Genomic DNA, 14,449 nt, shown 5'->3' on the forward strand with positions numbered 1-14,449 from the left:
TGTTCCATGTAAACCTGCAGGCGTGGCTCTTGCATAAGGAATACTGTGCTTGTGGAAGAGGATTGGAGTTGGATCAGTAATTGTCCCTCCTCCTCTGCAGGAGGACTGCAGATTCCTATCAAGAATCAAAGGATTCCAGCACACAGTCTGGCTTCATCTCAATGGCTTTAGCAGAACTCCTTGCCTGCAGGTACTGCAGAGCAGCAGATCTATCTAAGTGACCGTCTGAAATACAGGCCCTTAAATGATACAGCGCCCTTGAACCTGACTTGAATCATTCCCCATCAAATCCTGCTGGGGAGGAGATGTTTCACAGAGAAATTGAAGAGAAAACCAGTAAGTTACAACTCAGAAGCTGGCTTTCCCTTCACGAGAACTGGTTTGGAGAGTTTATTTTTTTACTATTTAAACAAAACAAGCCTATATACCAGTAGTGTATGGACTGGCACAATGCTTCACTCCTGTCACTCACTGTGCTAGAGGAGTGTTTATGGATGAATCCTGAGCATTTTGGAGTTAATCTCCATTGGTTCTGTATGCTTCCTCTGTGGAAGTGCAGCCTGGATGGACCATAAGAAAGTGATAACTATGGAGTTGCTTTCCAGATTTTTGGAAAAGACAGTACTAACTGCAGAAGAACAGCTGGCAGAGAAGTTTTCAAGCTAAACTTGGAGCTAGAATAGATATATGGAACACGGCTGTGGGGTTGTAAATACAAACACAGCTGATAGATTTCTTGACAAAATAAAAATTCAGAAACTGTAATGACACTGTTGGCACAAGAATGAGAGAATGTGATCTAGTTGTGCATACATTTAGGCTGGGAATTGGACACCTCTGAATGTCTCAGAGGAGCAATTCTGCCATAACCTGTCTGTATACAGAATGAAAAAGGGTAGGTGGTGGGAAAAATAATTGAAAAATAAAAATTGATCAAATAATAGAAGCAACTACACTGTCTACACTGAAGATAGTGTCAGTCTATTTCATTCCTCAGGCTGTTTCACTGCTTTAAATTCTTGTTTAATGTTACCCTTGAACTGGCAGTAAAGACAGCAGCCTATCGCAGGATGTGTTAGGAGTGCCTGCACTGTAAGACCTGTTAAATTCGTTACCTCTGCACCTGCCATTGCCTGAGGAGTGCTGAGACAGAAAATTACACCTTCTGCATGAACTTTCTACTGAAGTTACATGAACAAGAATACTGGTTCTTTCATTCTGTCTGCCATTAAAATAAAATTATCAAATTGTAAGCTGCCTCCTGGGAGAGGCAATGAGAAACATACCTAAAAATACCTCTTCTGGTGTGTTCTAGAAAACAATGTACTCTGTATACTGCTTGGTTGGGTTTTTTTCCCCTTTCTGACTGGCCCTCTTGGATCAGATGCTGTTACCTGTTTAAGGGAAGAAATCTTATTTATTCAATACATGCAGTAGTTTGGTAACAGTATAACCTCTTTTCAGGTTTCATTCCTGTGGAAGTGTGGTGATGCCAAAAGCTTGTTCAGCACAGGCAGGGAGGGATGCTGCACCAGCAATTTGACTCAGGACCTACTCTGCCACCATGGTTGTCCCATAGGTGACCTCCAGTACTGCTTTTGGGACATAACCCTGGCCCTGCCATCTGGCCAGGAAATGTTCAGGTTCTTGGGAGCTGCTCTGAGGTTGGATGGAGAAAGAGGGTGGGGTTCTCTGGCCGAGCTGGGGGAGGCGGGAGCGGCACCAGAGGAGGAAGTGAAAGGGGGAGGCGAGCGCCGGGAGGATCCAGCTGGGGCCACGCTGCAGTCATGGCCCAGCCCAGAGCCTGTGAGTAGCTGCCCTGGCTCTTCACTGCTCACTGGTGGTGGGAGTTCTTTGGCTTGTCCCTGAGGGAGAGACTGGGCGTGTGGGAGAGGGTGAAGGCTTGCTTTCCTGCTGGGCTTGGAGCATATCCCACGTTTCAGTGGTGATGCTGAGAAGTGATGAGTCAGTCACTCCAATGGGTGCATTGCATAAGGGGATGCCATGCTTGGCGTCATGGGAGGAAGTGAAAAAGGGAGAGGAAAGCAAATCTAACCATGTTTTGCTCTGGTATCGTGTGATCCCCATCCCATTGACGCTCTCCTCACCTGCAAATCTCTCTTCCCTAAACACTCTCTGTCTGGGGACATTCTCAGCCATCACTGAGGCCCTGCCTGTGTTCCCTGTCTGTTGGGGAACCCCAGCATCCCTGTGTTATTTGCCCAGTCTCCCAGGGCTGGGAGCATCCCTGCAGGGAATCACTGCATCGTCTGGAGGGGGGAGGATGTGATAGAGGAAGTGTCTGAACTCGCTGGCCCTGGCCTCGGTGCATCCCCATAGTCTGTGGTCGAGCTGCGAGTGGGCTGGGCGAGTTATTTGGGGAGCAGCTGTCCTGATGTTGGCTCTGCCCCCACAGCCCACTGCTGGGATTAGAAAACCCAGTTTTGGGGCAGATGCATCTGTGGCTGCAGCTCTTGCAGGGCTCAAAGCATGAGAGCAAATCTGTTAATGTGACACTTGGGCTGCAGGTCAACATCTGGTGGGAACTGTTCTTGCATCTTCAGTTCCAGCCAAGATGTTCAGCTTCAGTTCCTCTCATGAGAGGACACATGAGCTGTTCAAGCAGTAATTGTGGTTGCTGTTCAACCAGCTCCTCTGCTTTTCTTTGCTGGCCAAAATTATCCCAAAATCATGCAAAAAAAGAAAAATTGGTCTGCAATTCCAAAGGTCAAAGTCTCTTTTAAGCACCTTCTCTGTCCCACATGTCCAGGTCAGGAGCAGGAGGACAGATTGCATGAAGTGAATCTCTCTACCCAGAGGCTGCGTGTGCTCCCTCCCTCAGTCCTGAGCAATACCATGCTGGAGAGCCTTGACCTCGACAGGAACAAGCTCAGGAGCATCACTGGCATTTCTAAGCTTTGCAACCTCAAGAAGCTGATACTGTCCAAGAATGAGTTTGTGGACTTTCCCAATGAAATCCAGAGCCTGGTCTGTTTGGAGAGGCTTGAGCTGAATCAGAACCAAATCCGGATCATCCCAGAGGGGGTTTTCTCCCATCTTCCCAGGCTTAAGCACCTGCGGCTGAACAACAACCGTCTGTGTGCCCTCCCCAGGGACCTGGCAGCTTGTGGGGGCAGCCTCCAGTACCTGAACATCTCCAACAACCTGTTCCGCACCTTCCCGCAGCCCGTCCTGCAGCTGGCACGCTTACAGGAGCTCCATGTGCAGAACAACGCCCTCCGCCAGCTCCCCAGGGAGCTCTTCCAGGGACAGTCCCTGAAGACGTTTAAGGCCAGCGGGAACCCTCTCCGCGAGCCGCCCAGTGAAGTGTGTGCTGGTGGCATTCGGCAGATCCGCAATTACTTCAGCCAGCTTCAGCATAGTTCGGGGCAGGAGGACAAGAGGGTCAAGACCATGTTCCTGGGGGCCTCACTGGCAGGGAAGTCCACCATCTGCAGGAGCCTGAAGCAAGGGCGATCCAAACTGGTGCCCAAGGAAGAGCGAACAGTTGGGATAGAGATCAGTGAGTTCCAGATTGAGGACTTCACATTTCTCTTCTGGGATTTTGCTGGCCAGCTGGAATACTACATGACTCACCATGTGTTCATCACCCCACAGGCGCTCGTCATCCTCGTCATCAATCTTCACATGTAAGTGCTGAGCTGGTTTGGATTCCCGGTAGAGTGGGAAAACTAAAAAGGAGCTGGCAAAACTTTGTACTGCACAAATTCACACCATTTCCGCTGGACCTTGAGGCGTGGTCTTCTCACCATTTGGCATAGCTGGCTCTCTGTCTCCCCATTTTGCTTTTAATCCACCAGCTCTGTCATGACCTTGCCAAAGGCATCTGTTTGGAAGGGTTGAAATAAGTATCAAGTCCTTATGTGACAGCTGAACCTCATCTAAGTGGACTTGCTTTCTGCAAGAAGCAAATCCCTGTGATCCCTTCTGTATCCTGTGGTGTTCCCTGAACATGGAGGGAGTATGGGGCTTGGGTTTGGAGCTACAAAGGGATGCTCTTGTCCACAGCAGGGTTTGGCTCTGCTATACCCCATAGCTTAAGGATGGGGAACTGAAGGATGAGCTTGGATACAGCCCATGTCTATGGGCTGTATCTCAGATTCTGAGATCTGAGCTCTTGTCCAAGTGAGCTCCTGGGACAGGAGAGTGTGTGGTCAGGCCTGTACTGGTGGAAGTTGGTTGGAGATCCAGAGGGTGAGATGTGAATTTGGGATTTTCTTTTTCTCCTTTCCCCAGGTACCAAACTAATGACAAAACTTTCAAGGAGCTGGTTGGTTTCTGGATCAACAACCTGTCCATGCGAGTCCCAAACTCAGTGGTGCTTCCTGTGGGAACCCATGTGGACTGCTGCCAGGAGCAGGAGGTAGCAGAGAAGACACATGACATCATGGCCAGGATCACAGCCATGCTGGCAGAGAGAAAAAGCAACCTTGCTCACTTCATCGACAACCTGGAGGGCAGTGAGGAGCCCAAGTTTTACGTGGACCAGTGGGAGAGGCTGAAGGAGATGGAGAGCTGCACGTTAACCGTAGGGCTGAGATTATCCTGGGCTCTGGCTGGCTGAGGTCACCCTGCTGTCTCTGGCAGCCCAGTGTGCTACTGGCTAAGGGGACCTGGTGCAATTGCATCAGGCCACTGCTGCAGCCCCTCCCCAGGCTGGGGTGGACGTGGTAACCCCTGGCTGTGACCTGCAGGGTCCTTGTCCTTGTAGGTGATGGGCATCTCCTCCTGTGGCTTGTAGCAAGTGCCTGAGGAGGAGTGTGAGGGGTGACCAGGTGATTTTCAGGAACTGCTCTAGAACAGAGGTGTGAAGGAAGTGCCTCTGAAGCTGAGCCAGTGGCTTCTCTCACCCTGGTGACCTCATGGGCCTTAGGTCCTTCATTTACCTCACAGGCTGAAAAACTCCTCTGGGTGTGCTTTTGTCAGGTATATGCTTCCTCTTTTCCAGATTTTAAACTTCGTTGCTGTCAACTGCACGGATCACCGTGCCATCAGGAAGCTCGAGGCCACTATTTTGAAGCATGTGAGGAACGAGGAGCTCTTCCCGGAGGTTGTCCGAGTGCTGCCGCCCGTCTACCGGCAGGTGGAAGCTGCCATCGCGGCTATTGCAGGGAGCGAGGAGGTGGCAGACCACGGTGAGCGCTCTGTCACCTCTGCCACGCCTTTCTGGGAGGAGCTTCTGTCCCGTGCCTGGGACGGGCTCTCTCCAGGGCTGTCCTGAACTGGGGATGGGCTCCCCAGTGCTTGCTGCACCCTCTGGCCCTGTTTATGTGGCAGTGGGGTCACTGCTGAAGACCTTGCAGTGTTCATGCTGAGCACGCCTCACAGGTCTGGTTTCTTGCTTTCCAGTGATGTTTTTCATTCTCACCTTTTCCCTGTAAAAGCAATTAAAAGCATCTTGCAGGAAGGAACTCCACAGCTTTAATGCAATGTGGTTTTCAAATCTACATCCTGCTAACCTCATTTAATGGCCCCTACGCTTGCCTAGACCTTTTTTCCATGTGTCTTTTGACTTAGCAGAGCCAGCAGGCAGCTCCAGCCCCTTGCTTATACACCTAAAGCAGGTACTAATTCCACCTGTGACATTTATTAATTATTTCCCAGTGACATCTCTGGCCACTGTAAGATTATAGAACAAGGAGGAAATGCTTTCCTTTTGTGGACATAAGTCAGATTTTGTTGTCTCTCTACATTGCTGAATGGCACTCTGAGGTTTAACTGGCAGTCTGAGGTTTTCTGGCTAGAAACAAACTTGCTTCCTCAAACAGGAAAAAAAAAAACAGTATTAGCTTTGTTTTTCATAAAGTCCTGGCAGGCTGTTCCCACTGCTGAGGCAAGGCAAAGTTGTGGGAGCTTCAGGGTGTCAGCTGGACAGCTGAGGAGAGGCAGAACATTTTTGTTCACAGTCACCAAGCACACTGATCCCAGCTACTTCCCCAGGGATGGCATAGGTGACATGGGTGTTTGGTGGCTCTCTGAAGCATCTGCCTTGGAATGCTGTGTCTGATAGATGCATGCTGAGCTCCTGCATCTCCCTCTAGGCATGATGGACCTCCAATACCTGCTCAGCAAACTCTCCCAGAGTGAGAACTTGGCCAGCCTGAGCAGAGAGCTCCTCCAGGACATCTTGCGGTACCTCCACCGCATCGGGCTCGTCGTGTGGTATGAGGAAATCAAGCACTTGGAAAGCACCGTCTTCCTCCAGCCTACATTTCTGATAACCATGTTCAAGGTGAGAGTGGGGATCGGGACCATCTCTGTAGAGGCCAAGTTCTGCAGCTTTGCTGGGCTCCTCTCATTGCCACCTTGTCTCTCCTCCTCTTCCCATGCAGCTGCTGGTGCGGCACCAGCTCGTCCAGCAGCTGGAGAGCATCTCTTTGGAGACGCTGATCGGGGAACACGCCACCATCAGAGACAGGGCCAACTGGGTGTGGACCTTCAAGTCCAAGGCAATGCTGTGCCACCAGGCTGTGCGTGCCTTGGTGAAGCACCAGCTCTGTTCGGAAGGCATGCGGGATGTCTTTGAGGAAATCATGGGACTCAGGCCTCACAGAGGGAGAGGGAAGCTCTTCAGCCTCCTGGAGCACTTTGAGCTCTGCATGGAGGTGAAGCACACTGAGGCACTCAACCCACAGGCCAGGGAGTTTGTGCCTGGGAAGCCATGGGAGACAACACAGAGCCAAGGCAAGTCCTGGTACTTGTTCCCAACCTATCTGAACCAGACAGAGGAAGTGTCTGAGGTCTGGGGAGGAGATCACTCCGAGGACCTCCACATCCGTGCCTACTTCTCACCTGAAATACCTGAGGGCTTCTTCCAGAGGTAAGCACTGGTTTCTGGCCGTCAGTGAGGTGGTGGGATTGAGTTTGCTTGGTGCAGTGCCAGGATGACTCTCAGCAAGTCCTTGGCTCTTGAGACTGTGTCTGCTGAGGCCTGAGGCTGGGAGTCAATATACCAGGCTGGCTGCTCAGCTGTGCCTCACACGTGTAGGGCCCTGGGTGAACCCCTTGTGATGTTCACTGCCTGGATGTGAGCAAAGGCCACACTCCTTCTGGTTCCCCTTTCATCTCAAGGGGTGTTTGGCTAATCTGTGTCCATCCAGGCAGGCAGAGGTCTCACAGTCTCACCCAAGAATGTTCCAATTTCTATGGGTGTTGGAACTGTACCAGATTTTGGAACTTCTCCTGGTTTTCTGGACTTGTGTCTAGAGTTTTATCTGATGGTGTTGTGGTTAAACCCCAACTGGCAACCAAACACCACAGAGCCACTCACTCACTCTCGCCAGCTGGACTGGGAGATAATCAGAAAAGTAAGAAAACTCATGGGTTGAGATAAAGACAGTTTAATAGTTGAAATAAATTATTATAATTACAGTAATAGCGATAATAATATTGTAATGAAAAGGAAATCAGCAAAGAGAGAAATCAAACCCAAGAAGAACAGGTGATACAAATAAAAAACAATTGCTCAGCACTAACCAACTCATGCCCAGCCTGTTCCCAAGCAATGGTCCCCCAGCCAGCTCTCCCCCAGGTTTATATGCTGAGCGTGATGCCACTCCATATGGGATATCTCTTTGGTCATTTGGGGTCAGCTGTCCTGGCTGTCCCCTCCCAGCCCCCTCGCTGGCAGGGCAGCCTGAGGACCTAAAAACCCTTGATTTGATGTAAGCCCTGCTCAGCAGCAACTAAAACATCAGTGTGTTATCCATATAATTCTTGTCCTAAATCCAAAGCATGGCACTGTACCGGCTGTTAGGAAGAAAATTAACTCCATCCCAGACAAAACCAGGACAAGATGGCCAACTCTGGAAGAATCTCTTGGTTTAAGAGGCTGTTTCTGCTGCTTGAGCTTTCAGTAGGGGAAGGTCCTCACTTGGTGTCTGTTCTTACTGAAACTTGGTTCATATTTTCAAGTCCCTCCAGCTCTTCCAGCATTAGGGATAAGCTAGGAGAAAAGTGATGAAAGCCATGGGCAATTTCCTTGTAGGTTCCTGGTGAAAGCTTGCTCCTTCTATTCCACACACTGGGTGGCCAAGGTGACCTGCCTGCTTGTATGCAATGGCAAACCTCTGCTGATCAAAGAGAATAACCAGAGGGCCTACAGCTACCTGGAGCTCCGCAGCAGAAAGCCATCAGAAAGGACAGGTAAGATCCCTGATCCGTATTTCATGACTCCCAACCCCATGTGTCTCCTTAGCTCTGCTCCTGCCACCTCCAACCCTATGGGAAGTGTGCGCCAGGAGGCCTCTGCCACATGCCCTAACCTGGCCTGGGTCCACCAGCAGTCCACTTAAAGGTTTCCCATTTATCCATGGAATTTTGTTCAGGACTCTTCTAGAGATATCACATGAAAGTGGAATGCCAAGTTTTCATTCTCATCATGGAGCAAATGGGTTGTCCTTCCCCAGAAGGCCCCAGCAGAGAACAGTCTAAGGCTGGATCTTCTAGTGATAAGCAAAAGGGGCCACCCAAGTTGGGGAGCTCTTCCAATGTATCATTAAATTCCTTATGGATGTTTGGTTAACTGGGGATGGAGCCAGTCTGACAGTTGAGGCTGTGGGTTGTGTGGGTCACCACAGAATGTCCTGGGCTGCTGTGGCTGGAGGCTGTAAGAAAGAGACATTCTCATTTTGCCTGGAAGGGTTCCAGTTTGCCTGGGATTTCCTCGTGGCAGTTGTGCTCATCACCCAGAAGCTCGCTGAGGAGTGGCCGGGGCTGCACGTGTGTGTGAAGTCTCCCTGCCGAACGTCCGGCTGCCCCGCGGAGTTCCTCTGGCCAGACATGGATGGCACAGGTGCCACGTACGTACACACTGTGCCCTCCCGGCAAGGCTGGGACCCAGTGGTCACTACTGCAATGCTGGTGAGCCTGGTCAGCTTCTAAAAGACACGTGAAATTAATCATGAAACTCACCAGGCACCACAGTGCCCTTCTCCCAACCATAGCAGCTCATGTCCCATGTGGTGTTCACACTTACTGGTGTGGGAAATTGGAGCATGGAGGGAAAGGTGAAGAAGCTGAGACTCTGGGGCTCAGGCACCTAATGCTCACTCTGGACATGTCCCTGTTTCATGAGGAGCTGAAGGTGCTCAGGCACCTGGGAGGGCAGCAGCTGTCCCACCAACAGCTGCACCTCAGGTCAGGGTGGGAAGAGCAACCTATTCCATTAGCCTTGGCATCACATTCCATGGGAAGTGCTGAGAGCAGCTCCTGCTGCTTCTTTCCTGGGCTTTTTCCTCCACAGGACAAAGGAAGACGTTAAAACCTGCGGGACGTGTGGGCACCGCTTTGGTGCAGAGCTGCTCCTGCCCAAAGGTGAGCCCAGTGTCCCGAGTTTGTGCCACAGCTGTGCTAAGGGGAAAGAGGGCTGAGGGTTTCATGGGGCTAAGGGGCTAAGGGTGCCCCATTCCCACAGTACCCAGGCCACTGGAGGAGCTCCCAGCACAGCCCTCTGCTCACTATTACGTGACAAGCTACGGGACCACCACCTTTGGGCCCAGCAGCATCCAGGTCACTCGGCAGGTAAGGACACTGCTACCCCTCCTTGCCCAGGGACCAACAGTGATGGCCAGGCTCCTGAAATGAGGGGGTGCAGTTGCCTGCAGCCTGGGGAGGGCACACCCCATCTTCAGGCAGCCCTCTGGTTTCCACACTCCTCCCTGAGATGCCATCCCCTCTGCACCACTGAGCTGGTGGTCTGGGTGTTCCATGTTGTACTTACTGCCTTATTTTTCCAGAACATCTCCAGTGAGTAACTCTGGGCGGTGCTCAATGAAGAATTACTTTTGTTTAGCCCAGGCCAAGCTGTCCTCAACACATTCTGCTTGTGAGTTATGTTTGCAGCCTTTATGCAGGAGAATAAATGCATTGATAAATGCATCCCTTCACACTGGGAAGTCACCTCATCCACTCAAATTTAAGGGGAAGAAGGTGCTGATAAAGCTCTCTGATACCAGCCCACCCCTGCCAGCAGGGACTTTGCTGAGACAAGGCTGGGCACGGGCTCCCATGGTTTTGGGGGTAGAAGGGGGTGGTGAAGATTTCAGACTAATAGCAGAGGCAGATATCCAGGCAAGAGAGAACTACATTTCTATATATATATATATTTTAACTTGGAAAAAATAAGAAAATACATCTGTAAATTACCACACTCCACAGAAACACCCACTAGAAGCTGACAGAGAGGAAAAGGAATGTGTGAGCTCCAGGACTGGTCATGAAGTCGTCCTCAGGTTGGGGGGTGCTGGTTTGCAGAGCCTGGCATGCCCAGTGGTCCTGCTGCCCGTGCCAGGGCCATGGGGAGCGGGGCAGGAGGGCTCAGCCCAGCTGCATGCTGTACTGCTCGATGAGCTCCATGAGGTCGAAGGAGTTGGAGAGCTGCAGGCTGATGGTGCGGCTGTCCAAGGAGGAGGCTCCCTCCTGCAGCACCTGCTCGTACCAGTACTCACAGAACTTGGGCACCAGCTGCAGCAGCAAAACATCGGGGTTAGGGGCAGCTGCCTGATCTAGCTGCAAAACCTGCATGGCCCTCTCCTCCTGGAGGGAGAAGATGTCTGGGGCACTCTTTGTCTGCCCCAACCCCTGAGGGTCCCTGTCCCTGGGCAGCTGCCTTCCACACCATCCCACCCAGACCCTGAGTGCTCTCTGGCCCATTCTCCACCCATGTTTTCCCTGGTCCCCAAGGGTTCCCACCCTGGTCATGCAGCCCCTCATGGCACCAAGGGTCTCCCTCCCCTGTCATTCAATTCCCCCACCTCTCTCAGCCCCCAAGGTACCCCCACCTTGGGTATCCAGATGTCCATCTGCTCCATATCCTGAGAGCTCCCAAATCTCCATCTCCACTGCACACTGAGGGCCTCCCTCCTTGTGCACCCAAGAACTCGCCTCCCCTGGTCCCTGAGGCTCCCCCTGCCCAGTCCCTGAGGAAACTCCATCACCTCTCTATCACCTAGGAGTCCCCATCCCTGGGCACCCAGAATCCCACCTGCCTCAGTCCCCAGGGGTCCCTCTTCAGGCACCCAGTCCCTCCATCTCCCACCCAACTCGACCTCGAGGGTCCCCCTCCTCAGGCACCCAGAGTCCCAGCTCCCCTGGCCTCCATGAGTCTCTCCCCTTTCCTGGGCAGCAGTGGGATAGTGGTGGGTTTTGGCTACTGCACCTTGACCAGGATGAGCTTGGACTCCTTAGGCTTGGCGTTGGAGAAGGCCTGCCCAAAGCAGAGGTATATGGTGAAGTCAGGGGATCGCCGCCTTTGGCCGTTGCGGAAGTCCCTCAGCTCTGTGAGGCAAAACAGGGCTCAGCTTTGCGGTGAGCCTGGGGGCACAGAGGGGCTGGGAGGGTCTGGATGCTTGTAACATGCTGGGGCTGGCTCCCATGAGCCCCAAACCAGGCTGGGCAGGTAAAAACACACGGGCAACTACGTGACACCCCTACACACCTATGCAAAACTCATTGAAGTCAAAGATGGGCGTTTCCTGGTCCCGGCAGAGCAGGTTGGGTGGGGGCTCCTCGCCCCCCTCGAGCTGCCGGGACAAGGCCCAGAACACCTTGCACTTCTCCCGGCGGGTGGCAAAGACCTTGGGGGCGCGTAGCTCCAGCTGCAGCCCCGCGATGCCCAGCAGCTCCTCGGTGATGCGCCGCTGCTTGCGGTCGGGCAGGCCGGCGGGGCTGGGGAAGTGCACCACGTGCCAGGGCCACGGCTGGCTGGGGCGCTGGTACGTCAGCAGGCAGCGGCTGCCCTTCACCACCTCCCGGTGGAGCTCCTTCCCCCGGTAGTAGATGGTGACATCCAGGATGGACATGATGTCATCTGCACCAGGAAGTGATCAGCAGCTGCATCCTCCAAACCGAAACGTTCCCCCTCCCCAAAGCACCCCCCAAGCATATTTACTGCTAATAACTGTTAATAACTGTTAATTACTGTTAATAATCATTTATAGCTATTAATAATTGATAACCCTCACCTGTGTTATCCACCAGCAGCTGTGGCTGTGGCACGGGGCTGGCGGTGGGCACGAACACTGTCGCCTCCACTGCATACTGCATGGGGACCGTGCCCTCCGTCAGGTGGCACGGCGGTGGCATGGCCCCTGCAGATGGAGATGAGCAGCACTGTATCACCATTCCAGATGCCACCCTGGCCTGTTCCCACCCCATTATGGCATTCCCACAGCCAGGGCCAGATCCTGTCCCACGGCACCCACCTGTCTCCTCTGGTGGCATGAGGCCCATTGGTTGGTAGGTGTCCAAGGTGGGTTGCTCCACCATGGGCACCCACTGTGGAAATGTCGTGGGAGGGAAGCAGCTGTTCTGGCTGGTGTCTGTGTAAGGCTGGAGCAGGGTGTCCTGGTGAGGCTGGAGCACAATGTCCTGGTGGGGAGTGTCCCCTGCAGGGAAACCACGTGTGGGAAGGTGCTGGGATCACTCACCCAGGCAGTCACCAACCCTGCACCCCGCGAGCAGAGCTGGTCTCACCTGCGGGCACCCAGGATGGGGCCAGCGAGTCAAGGTCACGGGGAGAGATGTCACACTGCTGCAGCAGCTCCTCCAGAATCGAGAGCTCTATGGGCTCAGTGCTTCCTGAGGGGGAGCACAGTGGGTAGGATGTCTCACAGCCACAAAATCACTCCCAGCTGAGCCTAGTGGGTGTCCTCCCCCAAAAAAGATTGTGGGACTAGTGCTTACCCGGGACAGCAATGGCTGAGGCCATGTCTTGGGGGTGGAGCTCCAGCTGGAAAGGTAAGGAGAATGGAATCTTACCGCTGTGGTTGCCAGGCACCCAACCTCCCCCAGCCCACATTTTGGCCAGGTGCTGGGCTGCAGCTTAGGAGCAATGCTTGTCGAGTGGCAGCAGGGACCTGCCCGGCCTGCTGTGCCCACCCAGCTACCTGCAGCTGCTGTTGTGCTGCCTTCTGGTCCACCAAAGGGTTGGGGATGTTGGAATCTCCGTCCTTGCTGTCCTGGAGGGCGGCTGAAAGGAGAGCACCAGGGATGGGAGGCCCTGAGATTGCCCACCCCATCCAACACAGCCCCTCCATGGGGCGAGGCTCACCTGAGACAATGGAGAAGACCTTGTGGGGGTCATCACCACGCTTGGAATGGTCCTGTTCCAGCTTGAACAAGTGGGTGCTGCTCAGGGCACAGCGGAAGTTGGTCTTCCACTTGGCCGGGTCCTCAGAGCCTTCTTCATACCGCCCACTGACCTTTGCCCAGCCCTGGGGGTGCAGGGAGGGGAACGTGGGGTCCCTGGCTCCATGAGAAGGGAGGTTTCCAGGGATGACTGGTCTTCCCCCATCTCCCCAGCTCCCACCTTGAACACCTCAGCTTGCTGCTGGTCACCATCCTACCCCACACACCTCGAAGACCCTGAGGCTGCTGCTGGCGACCCCCACCCCGCCCACCTTGAGGATCTCCACGTCCCTGCTGGCGACACTCCTGCCACCCACCTTGAAGACCTCCAGGTCGCTGCTGGTGATGTCCTTCCTGGCGTTGTGCTTCCAGGGGACACGGAAGATGGTGTGGGCAGAGTCGATCCAGCGCAGTCCCCGGTAGCTCCCGCTGTTGATGGCGTTCAGCAGCCACTGTCCGAACCGCAGCTTCTGGGCTTCCCTGCGGGCGGGGACCGTCACCGGGGGGAACCGGGGCCACCCGGGGCGGGCCGGGGGTCCTGGGCGCCGCTTACCCCTCCTTCTCCTGCGCTGCCATGGTGCCGGGTCCGCAGAGCCGCCGTGCCGTGCCGTGCCGTATCTGCCGGGTGGTGACCTCAGTGCTGGGGGCGGCCGCCTCTTTCCCGATCCTTTATCCGCCCCTCCCGTTTTCCTGGAAATCACGTGTCCCTTCCGAAAGTGAAAGTGCCGCCGCTGCCGGTGGGGCGGAGCCGCCGCTGCCGGAGGTGCCCGAGCGATGCCCCGGCCCCGGCCATGGCCGCGCCGCTGCGCACCCCGCGCACGGCCCTGCCCAGAGTATCTCTAATTAAAATTAATAAACCGGACCTAAAGCTGAGCGTGGGAATCCCGCAGCGCGGGGGGTCGGCCGCACCCGCTCCAGCCGGGGCTTCCCGGAGCTGGAAACCCCCGGGCCGTGTCCAGATGTTTATTTTAATCCTTCTTCTCCCTACTGCTTTGGCTTGCCCGCCAAGGCCGTGTTGCCAAAAATGACAAACCAACAAAGGCCAAAGTGCGGCGGGCAGCGCTCGGCACCGAGGCAGAGGCGAAGCAGCCCATGGCCCCGACAGGATGGGGGTCAAGGGCAGCAGCAGCGACCGCCCGGCTCTTCCCTGAGCCCTCTGAGCTCTGTGGGGAGCAGCAAAAACAACCCAAACTCCCTGAGAGGTTCCTTACTCAAGGACCAGGAAGGGGTGGAGGGGCCAGTGGGGCTGAAGCGTGGGACTGCAGCCTTTTTCCCAATGTGCAGCTTGTTTTTGACGAAG

At 54.1% G+C, this 14,449-nt stretch overlaps 2 protein-coding genes across 9 annotated transcripts; one reads left to right on the top strand and one right to left on the bottom strand.

Annotated features, from left to right (window-relative positions):
* Positions 1-26: 26 nt before the first annotated feature.
* On the top strand, positions 27-13,395 carry LOC131084234 (malignant fibrous histiocytoma-amplified sequence 1-like). Of its 7 annotated transcripts, none has more exons than XR_009114535.1 (11): positions 27-336; positions 2,771-3,650; positions 4,258-4,384; positions 4,970-5,156; positions 6,063-6,253; positions 6,354-6,841; positions 8,009-8,166; positions 8,663-8,822; positions 9,266-9,336; positions 9,437-9,847; positions 10,180-10,259. XR_009114535.1 is itself a non-coding variant. In XM_058025503.1 (11 exons), exons 1-11 carry the CDS (start codon positions 306-308, stop codon positions 13,333-13,335), a joined length of 2,412 nt encoding a protein of 803 aa, XP_057881486.1. In that variant the 5' UTR covers positions 27-305; the 3' UTR covers positions 13,336-13,395. The 7 variants fall into 7 exon arrangements, 6 of the variants coding, with proteins under 6 accessions (XP_057881486.1, XP_057881485.1, XP_057881483.1 ...); XM_058025503.1 differs by lacking the exon at positions 10,180-10,259 and adding an exon at positions 13,324-13,395 and having other exon boundaries at positions 9,437-9,543; XM_058025502.1 differs by lacking the exon at positions 10,180-10,259 and having other exon boundaries at positions 9,437-9,543; positions 9,759-9,998.
* IRF7 (interferon regulatory factor 7) lies at positions 10,143-13,864 on the bottom strand. Of its 2 annotated transcripts, XM_058025506.1 has the most exons (11): positions 13,703-13,864; positions 13,467-13,629; positions 13,073-13,235; positions 12,909-12,991; positions 12,706-12,751; positions 12,496-12,600; positions 12,225-12,407; positions 11,985-12,110; positions 11,459-11,830; positions 11,180-11,298; positions 10,143-10,485 (listed from the first exon to the last, which is right to left on the bottom strand). In XM_058025506.1, exons 1-11 carry the CDS (start codon positions 13,723-13,725, stop codon positions 10,339-10,341), a joined length of 1,530 nt encoding a protein of 509 aa, XP_057881489.1. In that variant the 5' UTR covers positions 13,726-13,864; the 3' UTR covers positions 10,143-10,338. The 2 variants fall into 2 exon arrangements, with proteins under 2 accessions (XP_057881489.1, XP_057881490.1); XM_058025507.1 differs by lacking the exon at positions 10,143-10,485 and having other exon boundaries at positions 11,250-11,334.
* Between the last annotated feature and the right edge of the window lie 585 nt (positions 13,865-14,449).

The sequence above is a fragment of the Melospiza georgiana genome, chromosome 6, assembly GCF_028018845.1.
Source record: "Melospiza georgiana isolate bMelGeo1 chromosome 6, bMelGeo1.pri, whole genome shotgun sequence".
NCBI lineage: Eukaryota > Metazoa > Chordata > Aves > Passeriformes > Passerellidae > Melospiza > Melospiza georgiana.